The 15,362-nt window shown below is 44.7% G+C and overlaps 1 protein-coding gene across 2 annotated transcripts in view; it reads right to left on the bottom strand.

Moving 5' to 3' along the window:
* KIF5B (kinesin family member 5B) overlaps window positions 1-15,362 on the bottom strand; it is a 1,711,571-nt gene that overhangs the window by 879,305 nt on the left and 816,904 nt on the right. For both annotated transcript variants that reach the window (XM_069648059.1, XM_069648058.1), the window contains exon 12: window positions 14,025-14,206. In XM_069648059.1, coding sequence (XP_069504160.1) covers window positions 14,025-14,206 — 182 coding nt within the window. The remainder of the gene's footprint in view (window positions 1-14,024; window positions 14,207-15,362) is intronic.

Here is a 15,362-nt window from a genome sequence, read left to right as displayed (position 1 = left end):
ATGGTGCTCCTATCATCAAATTGCCTTCAACGGCCCACCATAGAAGATCCTGGGCGACCGAGGTCGGAATCTGCACGGGATCAGACATCCGGAGAATTGTGACCACTGCATCTTGAGAGCCCACTGCAGAGATCTCATCCGCAGCCTGGCCTCTGGCACCAGGAAAATGCAAAATGCCATGAGGCCGAGCAACCTCAAGAACTCGAACGCCGGGAGACTCTGGGCACATTGAAACTTGTCCACCATCTGCAGAATCACCAGTGATGTGTCAAGCACTGCTCCAATGTATTGGAGCCGCTGGGTAGGTGTCAAATGTGACTTCTTTAAATTGAGGGAGAAGCCCAGCTTGTGAAAGGAGTGGCAGGTGACGGACTGATGATTCAGGGCTTGCTCGGGAGAGCGCGCCCTGATCAACCAATCGTCCAGGTAGGGCTGGACATGAATCCCCCCTTTCCTGAGATACGCTGCCACCACCACCACCATCAGCTTGGTGAAGACACTCAGGCGCAGGTCAATCCGAACGGCAGGACCCGAAACTGAAAATGCGAGTCGCCAACCGCGAACCTCAGGTACTTCCTGTGCTTGGGATGAATCGGCACATGAAAGTAAGCATCCTTGAGGTCGAGAGACACCAACCAATCCTGAAGTTGAAGGGCCTGGAGGACTTGAGAAAGAGTTACCATCTTGAACTTGTCCTTCCTGAGGAGCTTGTTCAACCATAGCAATTCCATGATGGGTCTCAATCCCCCATCTTTTTTCAGGATCAAGAAATAAGGGGAATACCATCCCTTGTTCCTCTCCGCTACAGGCACCAGTTCTATGGCGCCTTTCTCCAGCAGGGATAGGATTTCCTGCGCAAGGAGCGGATCCGGACGCTTCAAAGAGAGCTTCCCCGGTGGATTGTTGCAAGGCCCCTGCCGGAAGGGAAGACAGTAGCTGTGGGCTATGATCTCCAGAACCCACACATCTGAAGTAATGGCTCGCCATTCTCCAATATGCTGCGCAAGTCTGCCCCCAAATGGGGAACCATGGAACATTGCCTCATGACTGAGCGGACGCAGCAGCGGCAGTGCCCGAGGGCAAAGAGGCAACTGCCCAAGCGGCTTTGGCACCTCAAGTACCTTGCTTTCTACCTCTGGTACTCCTACGGTGGCCCTTCTGAGGCAGCTCCTCTCGATCTAGCAAAGGTAGAGTAGTACCGAAAGGAACCTCCCCTCCATTGCTGTCCCCTAGGACTAAAAGGCAGAGGTTGACGTACTGCAGCGCTCAAAAACTTTGCTGCAGCTTTGGAGGTCTGCAACCTCTCAAGGCTCTCATCAGCCTTGCTGCCAAACAGATGAACCCCATCAAAGGGCATGTTCAGAAGCCGGGATTGCACATCAGGAGCAAACCCCGACTTCCGCAACCACGCAAACCTGCGTATCACGGTGCTCGCAGCCATGGACCGGCTGACAGTCTGCTGTGTCCAAACCCGACTGAACGGATTCGCACATGGCATCCTTGCCGTCTTGCACGAGGGCTAGAAACCCATCCCGTTCTTCCCCTTCGGGAATATACTCAGCCGCCAAAAATGCACAGTTCCACAGAGTAAGAGTGGATCTCGCCAAGGCACAAGTGGAGTTGGCCGACTTCAACGCCATACCCCCAGCCGAAAATACCTTCTCCCAAACATTAAAACGCTTATCGTCCCTATCCGGAGGGATGGTAGGGTACGCAGCCTGCTTCGAGGGGGCCATAGCCGCCTGCACCACCAAACTCTCCGGAGTAGTGTGCATCGATAAGTAGCAGGGGTCACTACTGGATGGGCGGTATTTTTTCAGAAGCGACTTATTAACTGTTGGTAGACTCTCTGGAGCAGTCGAAGCCGCCACCACCCTCCTTTGCAAAGCCATGTGAAACGGCAACACCGGGTCAGTGGGCGGACCCTGATCCAGGATGTCGGTCAAATCATCCTGATCAACAGGTGGAGCAGACCAACCCAAGTATTCTGTCGCCCTTGACATCCGGTGACGTCGACCCTCGACAGAGGCCCTCGAGGGACAACAGATAGATGTCATCGACGCAGAACGCCCTCTGCCAAAAATGTTCCGAAGCAGCACAGCTGTGGTCATTAACTGTCATAGATGTGGAATACGTCAGAGGACACAATCCCCTCGAATAATGTACTGTTGCGCTGCGCAGTACACCTTAAAGATATTCCAAAACTTAGTTAATTTGAAATCATTTTCTTAAATATTTGCATCCATCAGTGTTTACACGCGTTTCGGCCACAAGGCCTTTTTCAAAACGAGGCTATATATTTCAAAAACTGATGGGCGCAAATATATAATAAACTAACCTTAAATTAACTATAGTTTTGGAATATCTTTAATGTGTATGGCGCAACGCAAGAGTACATTATTCAATATTCCATTTATTTTGGAGAAGAATTGTGAAGAAGAAGGTGAGCAAAGCCTAATGGTAGATGAAATGCGTAAATGGCCGAATATATGAAGAAGGGATGAGCAATAGTTTTCTCTCTCTGGCCATCCATATAGGTTTATGTTGTGACATGGGGATTGTGCTACGTGACCCTAATTTATAACTAGAGTGAGGAGCTTTACAAATACAAGGTATGCAGATTTGTACATCAAGTGCAGTGTGAATTCTTTGAGCCCGCATAAGTAATCCTTGCGCATATTGAATACCAAACTTGATGAAAGGGGCTGCTGAGCCCATGTAAGTAAATCTTGCACATTTCTAATACCAAACTTGTTGAAAGGGCTGCTGAGCATGTATAAGTAAAACGTGCATCTATTGAAGTGTTTGAAAGACATTATTCGATCTCACACAATGTAAAGCTATACATTTTTTTAATATTGAATAACAGGAAAGCATGATGAGAGTGAAACCAAGTGAATTCTACAATGTTGGATATATTAAATGGCAAGAAAGTTGCTACCTGGACAAGATGACCGTGTTAACAAAATCAAGTGTCCCATGGTTAGAAAACACTTTTGAAAGACATGAAAATCCTAGGAAATGAAAGTATTTTCTTGTGAACTATTAAGCTTCAGTTTAGTGAAACATATGGTTGCGTGACCTGTGATGGGTGGACCGTGCGGTCTGACAACTGCGCCTAGGCCAGAAGGTTTCCAAGTACAAACATTTCCAACATTAAGACTCAAAGTACATGAGGCTGCTGGTTCCGTGACCTGTTAGGACTGCTGAAATTCTGCAGCTTTACTTACCTGCTGGACTATTTTGTCATGCTGCTTCTGCAATTTTAGGACAGGGTCTGGCCATACTGGCTGGGTCCTAGGTCCTTTCCCTGAGCTTTAGTTTCCTTGCTTGGTGTTAGTACAGTTTCTCTGAAGTCCAACTAAGGGCTTAGTAAAACCATTCAACTGATGCAGTACAAGACTCCACTCTTAGTAGAAGGCTGTACCACCTGAGTTCAGGGTAGCAAAGACAGAGCAGCCAGGCTTATCACAGGAGGGAGAGAGGGCTGTAGAATCAGTACTAATGAAATTGTAATATAAATGGTACAAAGAAACACTGAAACACTATGTATGTAAAAAATAAATCGTTTAAATACACATAGGCCCAGATAAATCTTGGGGGTAATAAGTGCTATCACAGATCATATTAACACATTATAGAAAATAAAACACTATGCTTGAAGTTCCACAGACCAAAGCATAAGACCGTATTTGGAACACCTAACGGGAGTTCTAGGGAAGTCAAAACCAATAGTTACTTTTAGATTACTTTCAGTAATACCAGGGTAGTAGACTATCAGTTGTACCGTGACGCTCAGCAAGAAATCACATAGAAATATCAACTGGACAATATACTTTTCTGATCTAGTGAAACAGAGAATCTAGCAACAGTATAAACCTATAACTCAGATTCAGGATAACAGTTATTCTAGGGGAGTTGGACCTTGGGGTGTAATATTCAATGACAGTTTATTTTCAGTTCAGAGACTAAGGGAAGCAATAACCAACTTATTTTAGGATAACACAGTTCTATTCAAGGTAAGTAAAACCTATACACTTTTTACAGGAGCCATCAACCACTTAAAGGCAGGTGTAAACCGAATACTCTCTTTGTGTCTGTCTAAAACAGGCCAGAGAAGGAAACCCCAATGTTACTCTTTATGAATAACTCAAGGTTATTCTAGGTGGGTAAAACCTAATGCAGACTTATTCTGGACAGGCTAACAGCAAGTCAGGGGAAACAAGACCCAGTTGGGGACACTCATACATTTAGCCTAGCAGGAATAGTGAAGTGAAATCAACAGCATTACTTTTGGGAAGAGGCACAACCAAATCACAGGTGAGTAATATAACCTTGCATCTACTTTCTGTCAGAATGGCGAAACAGTTTTTAAGGAAAGAAAGATGTTACATATACTTTTCAGAATGGCAGAACATGTCTATAAGGAATAACTTATGTAACTGTTCACTCTCAGAGTTACAGTTACCAACCAACTTCTTTTGCAAGTAAGTAACTTTCAAACACGTATTCTCATTTCTAGGCAAACGGCCCAATCCTCAGGCAGACGGTCACTAAGGTCCAGTGTCCAACAGGCAGGTCAGGATAGGTTCTTAATAGCAAAAGTCAGAGTTCCTAAGGAAGACTGTTAGAATAAGTATGTACTTTACTTAAAGTTAGTTGAGGGCACAGGGGCTTCAGAGAAGAGACCCTAGGAGGATTCCAGCAGGGGCCTGGGTACACTGGATGAGAGGACCCCCAATCACATAAAACACCACAAAACTCCACAGGAATTACAAGAGACGCAAGGTAAGTAAATACGCAAGCCAGCATCGTACCTTAGCACAGAAGAAGATTTTGCAGCAGGATGACTTCAGGATCTGCAGCCAAAAACCCAGTTGTTGAATTCCTTCATCAAGAAGACAGAAGACAGGACACTGGAAGGACTTTTGCAGCAAGGATCACAGGGAAGGCTTCAGGCAAGGTTTTCCTTGTGGCTGGATGTGGGTCTGCGGATTTGGCGCCTTTTTCAGTAGCACAGAAAAAGACAGAATATCGCTGGTCGGATTTTCATTGTTAGTATGGTTCAGCACTCTGAGGGGACTTTTCAGAATGGAATCGTGCCTCTGGAGATCCAGCAGGATGCCCACGAAGTTTCCGCAAGATTCGGAATTCGGAAGACTAACGCACAATGGCTCAAGGTCCCAGGGTATTGGGGGTATTGCAGCCCTGCAAGGTTGCAGCACGGCGTGGGATGGCTCAAAATGCGGGTCTTCTTTAGTCTAGTGGATCTCACCAGACTGAGTTGGGGCCGTCGTTTTCAGAGACCCCAGGTCGATTGGAAGGAAGGGCTACAACAGTCTCCGGTTACACAGCAGGCTCTCCTGTTGCTGGAAATCCTCTCAGCCGCGTTTCCTTCATCATCCTCTTTGGTTTTGGTTCCCGTGGTTGGCTACCTCTTCAGCTTCTAGGAACAGATTTTTATGCAGGAACCCAGTAAATCAAACAGCCTTGCAACATTCAAACTTGGGGGGGTTGGCAATCCTTTCAGGACAGCCAGCCTCCAAGTTTGAACTGGAATCTCGCACTCAGGCTGGAAGACAAAGGGCTGCAGATGTTCAGACTCCTCCCTTGCTTCCTGCCTTCAGAGACACTATGGAGCCAGGGTGGGGAATACACAGGATTCCGGCTGAAGATAAAAATCACACAAAGGAAGTTCCAACCCTGAATGTCAGGATAAAGGACAGGAAATGCTAAAATGGCAAAAAAAAAAGAATTCTGGGGCCATTTTGGTACAATGAGCACCCTTGGGTGCCTTTGCCGGGGTTGTGGAAACAGCCCGCGGTTAAGGTGCAATGAACAAAAAGGTTCACTGCCATCAGCCATTAAAGGTAAGTGTGCCCTTGTAACAAATGTTAAATTTAAAATGAGAAAGGGGATACTCAATATCTCTGCAGCACTCCACTTAAGGTGGGAAGTGCTGGTCTCACCTAATAAAATGTGAAAGGGATCCAAAGATCCTTTTTACCCTTGGGAACTGTAGTTCCCACAAGGTTAGCCAGCGAAAGTTAAAAAGCACATAGGGCAACCCAGCAACCATAGGCAATATGTGCAAAACCCAAGGGTTCCCGCCAAAGGCAAAAAACAAACACACGCACAGCTCCCGGTTGACAAAGAAAAACTGCAGTGAAAAAAGAAGGGAGGCCCCAAGTTAGTACTTGGGTGCCCCTATTGTGCAATACCATGGCTATGACATAGCCCGCGCTAGAACATCACACAATAGTAGGTAGGACACGTTCACTGCCACCAGCCATAACTACAAGTGTGTATATGTGACTAGAAAGTCCCAGCAGCAGAGAGAAGGGGGATACTAGGCATCCCTTTGGCACTCCACATAAGGTGGTGGGTGCCAATCTCTTAGACTATAAAGTTTTAGGAGATATACTAAATATTTCTCTATCCTTAAGAACTGTAGTTACTCTAGGATAAAGAAAATAATCTCAAAAGGAGGACCCTACGAATCCTCAGCAACACTGCCCATAAGGAGATGTGTGTTGCAATAGTAAAATACAGATGCCTTTAAGTGGTATGGAGGAAAATTGACTCCACAGGATAGGTCCAATACAAAGAACAGAGTTCCAAAAGACAGAGTCCCTAAGACAGAATGAATGGAAAAAGGCTCCACTCATTCAGGATTTCAGAAAAAAGTTCCACAAGTCCAACAAAAAATGCCCGGGGTCTCACTAGGAGAGGGGGTGAAGAACAACAATGATAAATCTCCCCAACACCTGTCGATGCAGGGACGCTAAAGCTTGGCAGAAAGATTACTTGCAGGACTAGCTGGAGACCTACATTTTTGCCTGGAACTATGGTGAACAGCGACCCTTCTGGAATGGTAGCCCAAAGCGCAGCTGGTCAGTCCACTAGGTGGTCCAGGAACACTTCCAAAGGCTATAGGCTGCTGGATCACAAGAAGGCATTGAGACTGGTTGGTCCCACCAGTCCAAGTTGTCGAAGCTCCAGCAGGAGGCTTCTGAGCTCAGGTAGTCCCAGCAGGGATTCATCCTCTGTTCTTCCGTTGTCTGTCTGCACAGCTACACAGGATACTTGGCTCCTCTTCTGATCTGCTGTAATAGCTGCAGGACTCCTCCTCTTATTCTAAATTCAGGTGAATAATCAAATGAAGCCCTCCAATAGGAAGACCTGGCGCACCCATGCACTCCAGCATTGGTCCAATCAGGGACCACTGTGGGGCTGACTCATGCATGCACACTAGACAATTTGGCACCAGTATGAGGATTGGGACCAGACAGTCTCAATCCACTTCCTGAGCCTAAATGCATGACCATAAAAGGTCATTCCTGACCTGAGAGGGCAGGAAGAAGGCCAAAGAATAAAACGGCCAAAGGACAAGCGACAAATCTAGTGGCACGGCCATCTTGGGACACTAGCCACAGTTAGGAGCCAAAACGCGGTAAACGCGAATAAGACAACTAAAAATTTAGCAAAAATGAAATTGCTGTCACCAGCTTGTCTTTAGGCACATTTAAAAGTAACCAACAATTCCTTTGTTTCATGTCTAGGGTGATTCAAAAGTATGGCTAGCCCACAGGATGGTTCCGGGACAGTTCCAAGTGCTTAAAGCAGCTGAATCTTCAAACCATTAGGAGACAAGTTAATCTAACTAACAAACGTGTTCCCAACTTTCGGGGTGCTTGCGTGAACAAGCAAAACCAAAGTAATAAAAAAGTTTAGAAAAGATATCAAAACTTTTAAAAGGGAGTTTATGGTTCAGGTAAGTATCTCTACAACCCACCCCCCATACTCCATTTCTTCATGGGACTTGGCAGGTCTGCTGAAGAGTGTCCAAGGTCGATTTTCCAGCCGTCAGCCTCAGCCCTTGATCCCAAGGGGCAGCAGGTTTGAGCACTCCTCCGGTCACAGACTAATGCTGGTGCAAGGTCTTCCAGTTGAGGAATACAAAAGAACTCAATGCAGTGGCCCTATCAAGACAGGACTATGCATAGGTAAGCAGTTGACGGCGACGTATGCATGGCGATGCAAAGGGATTCACTTGCAGTGGTCAGACTTTGCCTCCTATCTCCGGTCCCCTTAATGCTAGGGCCACAAAGTTACACAGAGGCAAGTCTTCAGGCACAAGCTGAAGATACCCCAATCTCCAGGCCTCAACTCGGACCAGCGACGTCTGCAGCACGGTAGCCCAAACTCAGAGCTGGTCAGCCACTGAGCACTCTAGGGGCACTTCCGAAGGCTCTTCTTAGTAGGACTCCGAGCTGACATCGAGAATGGATGTTCCCTCCACTCCAACGGTCGCAGCTCCTTCGCAGGAGTGGTGAAGATCACCTACAAGCCAGGGCTCTTACAGGACGAACAGCAGCAGAAGTTGGTCACCAGACTTTATTCCAATGGGTCTCCTTGCAGGTCTTGCAGCTGGACAGGATTCTTGGCACCTTCGGTTTCTTTCAGGATCTCTCCAGAGTGGGTGCAGGCGTCCTCCTCTTATCCTAAAAGTCAGGTAAGAGCTGAAACTGCCACTAGCCATCGACAGACCTGGCACACACACACACCCTGTAGAGGTGGCCCAATCAGGACCACTGGCGGCAGAACTCATGCATAACACTCAGACACAGTGAAATCAGTCTGTGGATTGGGACCAAACAGTCCCCACACATAGCCCTTTAGTATCCCGCTCAAATCCTCTGCTTTCCCGGGCACTGGAAGCCCATATAAGGATTTTCCTGGCCTCACAGACCAGGCAGAAGGGTAAAACACAAGATGGCCAAGTGAAAAACCTTGTGGCGTGGCCATGTTTGAACACTAGACACAGTTAGTAGCCAAACGCGGTAAGGCTCAAACAAAAATGCACCAAAAAAAATGTAAAGTCACTGTTGCCACCAGCTTGTCCATTTACACACCTAGAGTAAACAAAAATCCTCTGAGTGTTAATCTAGGGCAAAACAAAAGGCGTACCCAATTGTACTGCATTGTAAGATGTATTGTGCAATTATTGTAGTTACCATAAGTAATAAGTTACTAAAAGTAGTAACAAAGAAACAAGACTAAGGGAAGCAATGTTTCCCCAGTACTAACAGCCCGAAGGACATGTCAGTTTCCCCATGAAAGGCTTCACTGCACTATGAAAAGAGCAGGTCAGATACAAAAATAAAAGCAAAAGTTTGGGTGTCCATAGACATTTATTTTATTTATTTGCATTTATAAAGTGCACAAACGGCCCTGGGGCATTGTGGCGCTGTTAGAGAGTGCTTAACCTAACATATGAAACACATCAGTGCTGACAAAGCATGGAATAAAACGATGTGGAACTCAAGATACAGAAGAACGTACTTTTTGCTGTTGGTGGGTTACAGAGAAACAGCATGTATATTCCGGCAGATATATTTACTGTAGATACATTTAGCAGAACAGTAGGGTTTTTAGTGTTTTGCGGAAGCTGGAGTAGGATCTTTCATTTCTTAGTGTGGTGGGCACGGCATTCCAGTCTTTGGGGGCAAGGTACTGAAAACTGGACCCCCATGCTTTTGTTCTTTTGAACGTGGAAAATAAATCTGGTTGGAAAGGTGGGTTCTCATATGTCTGTTAGAGATATTAAGTGTGATTCTTTCAAATAAGTAGGGTGGGGCGTCTGATGAGAGGCATCTGTGAGTGATGGCCATGGATTTGAATAGCGTGCATTCCTTAACCGGTAGAAATGGAAAGAAACGAAAGGTGCTGTAAAGAGAAATCTTACCTAACACTGTCACTTGTAGTTGATGCCAAATAAAACAATCCCACCCCAGAATACCTGTAAAGGAAGTGAAGTGATTAGGTTAGCACCAACTGTCTACAGGATTTACAATCTTAACTTTAGAAGTCCATCCCTACATTGTATGGGGCATTGTGCCCAAAGGGTCAAAGTTTTCCAGTAGTTCAGGAGTTGGGAAAAAAATTAACAGAGGGATCCTGGGGCATGAAGATGGGTCCAAAAGTTAGATGAAGTAGTATTCTAGTGAATAAAACAGTTACCAGCTTTTGGAGAGCTTTAAGCAACCAGTTATGCCAAAGCCAAACAAGTATACAAGTTTTAAAAGTTGGGCAACTTTTCAATGGTGGTTATAGGGTAGCAGGTAAGTATAGCTACAACTTACGACCCATACTCAGAGTTCTCTTCAAACTTGGTGGGTTTTCCCCGCCTTTGGTTCCAGTCGCTGATGCCAAGTAGCTGTGGGTGCAAGAAGAGTTCTAGTCGTGGATAGAAGTTTGGTACAGCCTCTTTTCGTCGAACAATGCTAGAACCACTGCTGCAGCACTTCTCAGGACACTCAACAGGTGCAGGAAAGCAGATTACAGGGACGGCCACCGTTGGACAGTGACAACAGGTGTCACAAATGTTGCATTCGAACAAAGCCTCCTATCTTAGGACCAGTCGATAGCAGGATGCTGAAATTCCACAGATAACCCTCTTGTCACACAAGCTGAAGAACATTGGAGTCTAGGCCCAAAACTCAGAATGACAGCGCTTCAGTTGCAGTAGCTCAATCTGGAGATGGTCACTCCACTGGATGCTCCAGGGACACTTCCGAAGGCTCTATCTTGCTTGAGTACCAGAAGATACCAGAACCAGTTGTTCCCACCGGTCCAGTGTTTGAACCGCTGACAAAGGTCTTCAGAGATCAGCAGCCAGACAAGGCTCCACAGGGACTCCAGCCAGATTCGGTGATCAGGCCTCTACAGGGTTCGTCCATGCATCTTCTCGGGTCTTCACAGCTACAAAGGGATACTTGGCTCCACTTCAGATCTGCTGGAATGGCTGCAGGACACTTCTCCTCTTATCCCAAAGGCAGATGAATGATCAGACTCAGCCCTCCAATGGCAAGATCTGCCCCACAGATGCACACCAGCAGTGGTCCAATCAGGGACCACTGTAGGTTTCAAGCAAGCATACACACCAGACTCTCAGGCACCAGTATGTGGATTGGGACCAGACAATCCCAGCCCACTTCCTGGGACTCCACTCATGTGGTACCCACTATCCTATGAAAAAGCAAGCCTTTCCCGGGCAAGTGCATGACCATAAAAGGAAATTCCTGACCTGGCAAGGCAGAAAGAAGGCCAAAGGACACGATGGCCAAGGGACCAACAAAAAAATCTGTGGCGCTGGCGTGTTTGGACACTAGCCACTGTTAGTGGCCAAACGCAGTAAGGCTAACAAAAAGTACAGTAAAATGTAAGAAAAAATAACTGCTGCCACCAGTTTGTCCTTAGGCACACCTTAGGTAACCAGAAAATCCCTTTGAGTGTGGTCTAGGGTCATACAAAAAAAACCTCTTTGCACTGCATTACAAGATGCATTGTGTAATGATACAATGTTACCATAAAATGTAACAGAGTCAAAAGACTAAGGGAAACATTGTTTCCCGGCACTGACAGCCTGAAGGACTAGTCACTTCCCCCATAACATGTTATGAAAAGCACGGTGGAGTGACTCTTCACTTCACTGTAAAACGTCAGGTAAGGATGAAAAACAAAAGTAAAATGTTTGGGCGTCCAGAGAATATGGAGGCAAAGTTGTTAAAAGAAAAATCTGCCAAAACATGAAAGGTGTTGCGGCTTCCCAGCAGAGGACAACTGACATCCTGGGAGGGGCCAGCACATGTGAGTGAAACTCCCAGGGCCAAACAAACACACAAATGGTAGCAGCTGCAGGTCACAATGGAAAACAAGTAGATACTATAAATTACTTCAATTTACATAATTTTTGCAATTTTAACTATTTCCTCATATGTCACTGTATCTAATCCGACATAGCTTTCATTTTATGTCTAGCCAAAGCATTGCAACCAGAGAAATGAGGATCTGCAAGGTAGTTTGGACATGGATGCCAGCACCTTTAAAGGCAGCCCATGGCAGTTGGAATGTATTGGATTCCAACAGACTGTTTGCTGTTGCAATGTTGTCAAATCATGTTGCAGCTTCTGGTGTGCCAGTAGACAAGGCCCAACAGATTACATGTGTGTTCACTATAATTGTCAGTATGCAGCATTAGAAAATGAAGCATGTTTATCAGAGCACACTTTTTTTGAGAGAAAATCCCATCCATTTCACATAGTAAAAATAAAACAGGCTTAACATTGTCACTCTGATACAGATGGCATTATGTCACACCACAGCAGTGCCTATTGGATTTGTCCCATTTAGTCCCATAGGGAACTTTCACCAACGCTACAAACTGTTTTGAGTTACTGTATAAAACTATTGGTTATTGTGTAGCATTGATTTCTAGGAGAGATAAGACCATAGGGGTCTGGTATTGAAAGACAAATGTAATCCCAACTTTTTAAGGCACTCTGGGTATTGTTGGCCAAATGTTAAGCCCTTTTCATCCCGCTTGGTGCTACATGTGGTATATGGTATACATCTGTATTATTATCCTATGTACTACATGAGAGGGTAATTACTCTGGCAATTCATGTGTGACATTTTGGGTTCTCAACATGACATTGTACATTTGTTTTACTGTTGTGTAGTGTTCCCTTGTCCTGCTGCCCTTTAATCTTATAAGAATTGTGACTACCACGAGGACGTAAGCATACATTTAGCTTCGGAGAGTATAAAGTCTTTCTATGACCCCCCCTTGGATGTTTGTATACTTAAGCCATCTTCCTATGTGTTATCTTTAACCCAAATCAATTATTTGTCCTTATTTTTAAGGTTTTATGTGATTTCATCGAGGAGATTTGGTTGAATCCAAATCCATCAAATGTATTTCTTTTAAGTCATTTGGCTGCAAATATGTGGGGGATGCCCCCCCACATTCCCTCATCAACACCCCCACCTTAAGTATTACCCATCACACTGTCCCCCCCCGCCCCAACATATATTTGTGGCAAAATTCAGCAGAAAGATTTGGACGGATTTGGCTTTGACCGAATCTCCTGCGATGAAAACTCCCTATCCCATTGATAATCTCCAAGCAATTTTACAATATATTGTATATTTTTCAGTATACCAGTGTAGCGTATTCGCTAGGGTTATCCCATTGGGAAGAACTAAACTACCAGCCTACCTACTCCATTCAGGTAAGCCGTACTGCTGTGCTACAGCTACCACATTAGAGTCTTTCCTTTGGTTGGAAACCCTGTATTGCCTTTAGGTTAGATGGTTTTACATCCCTCCCCAGAGGGCTCTGGAAAAATCAACGTAATCCTTCAGTTGACGCCGTTAACCCCCCATGTTTGCAAGATTGTTTTTCGAAAAGTCACGTTGGACAACGGCTGTTGGGAAGTTGATAACCTGTTTGTTTTTTTGGTACACATCTAAAAAAGAAGTACTCATGACAGAATGCAAGGTCAAAAAGGACTAATACAGACCTGATTGGTTTAAAATTTGTTGTAGTGCAAGCATAGCAAACATTTAAAAAACTACTGAAAAAGTAGATTATGTTTTAAATGTTTTATGCGGCTGAAACAAAAGTAGACAAAGTTGAAAAATAATGCCTGCTACTGTCTCTTTAATACAGCTAGACTTCCTTTATACTAACCAGTAATGGGAATTCCGATTATTAATCCTCTTAAAGCTAGAACATATTTCTACTTGCTGCATTAGAAAACAACTGCTATAAATAAAGATGTAGTCTGTACTATGGGAATCTGATTTGACTTCAGACAAAAGAAGTGAAAAGATGGAGTCAATTCGTTGTAAGTCAGTGAATAGATGGGAAATCTGGAAGAGCCATCTGAAAAGGCAAAAGGTAGACAACATTTGGTTTGTAAAGTGGCTGCACATGATGCACCAGAACGCTTGTCGAATTTATACATGGGGAAATGAAAGCTAAATTGATATACTATGTTGATGTTAAATTGACGGCATACATTGGTAATCATTCATGTGGTGAAACACATTCTATCATGAGAGTCTTCTAAAGATATTCTCAAGAGAAAACAATTGATACCATTAAGTAACTGACTATAATATATACCAGGTTATATAACTGGACAGAATAGACAAAATTCAAGAATGGTACATACCTTGTCATCAAGTTGTTTATATAACTTAGAAACCTCTTCTTCACACTTTTTTCTCTCAGCATCGGTAAAATTAACACCAATCGTTGTTGCTGGAATATCATTAACTACCACATTATCCACAACCAGAGCTTCCAAATTGGCTTTTTCCTTGTCAAACTGTTCTTCAATTGGCACAGATTCCCCTGTGAAGGCCAGGTTAGACAATTACTTCAATCGTACAATAGACCTCATACTGAAGGAATTATCTTGCAATTTTACATTTGTAATGTCCTTATACCCAGGAGTATGGTTATTTCATCTGAAGTTCAGTATCTGTTGAGATGGATTTTCAGAACCAACCTAGTTAGTAAACCCGGTATTTTACATTTAGTCTAGTCAAACTAGCAAAGAAAAGTAGGCTGAGGAAAAAGGCAGAATTCAGGAGGGGAGGGGGACGGGTATAAAGACTGATAACCACACACACACAAAGCAATCAAATATTAGAGTCCACACAAGAGCAAAAATATACTAATTTATTAGGACTTTAAGCAGGTACAGTTTAAGAAAAGCATATGTCCCCAAACCACAATTATATAAACATATTATGTACAGTCACAGATGACCAAAAGAGATTCAGATAGTGCAAGTAATACAATAGTTTGATGGCAGTAGACTGAATTGTGGCTCTCTAAGGGCCCTCCATCTTGATCTCCCAGGGTGTCCCGTATCACTAACCTAGGCGTCCCTGTGCCCTACGTTAGATGCTAATGAGCAATAACACCTAATGTCTAATATTCTGACTACATTGAGGGCCTGAAGGAAAAAGCATATTTCGAGCTACCTCCAGGGATTTTGTAGGGGTGGCCTGATCTAACACTTCCCCCAGCGTTCTAAATAGGAAGTGATGGTAGAAGTGTGCCGATATTAGACGTTCTGTTTCAGCCTCCCCACCCACCCCAGTTGTGTTCCCTTTGGGTTTACCCCAAAATACCGGAAAGAAAAGCTTGAAGCACACAATACCGAACAAAAGGAGCGGAGGTGTCCTCTGTTCCCCTTGTTTGGTATTATTGGCTGCAGGGGTGTCCCCCACATACATGAAATGCCCAGCGGGGGTCAACCAACCAAAAGCTCCAATTACAAAATGCGATCAACACATACTGGTGGATGGCTCTGGGTCCTGGTGCCTCCTTGAGATGGCCCCGAATGATTCAAAGTTGCTATCCCACCTGCTGTGCACGCCTGTTACCGCGAGCAATACATTGTGTAACTGACTTTGAAGTCGAAGAGCTGCCTATTCACCGAATACATGCTCTCACGAGTATACCACCCTGAAGTACATTGGGCAATTTGTGGGCAATA

The sequence above is a fragment of the Ambystoma mexicanum genome, chromosome 2q, assembly GCF_040938575.1.
Source record: "Ambystoma mexicanum isolate Mex_15411 chromosome 2q, UKY_AmexF1_1, whole genome shotgun sequence".
Taxonomy (NCBI): domain Eukaryota; kingdom Metazoa; phylum Chordata; class Amphibia; order Caudata; family Ambystomatidae; genus Ambystoma; species Ambystoma mexicanum.
The sequence above is the reverse complement of the archived record's forward strand: the minus strand, read 5'-3'. Positions and strand labels throughout refer to the sequence as shown.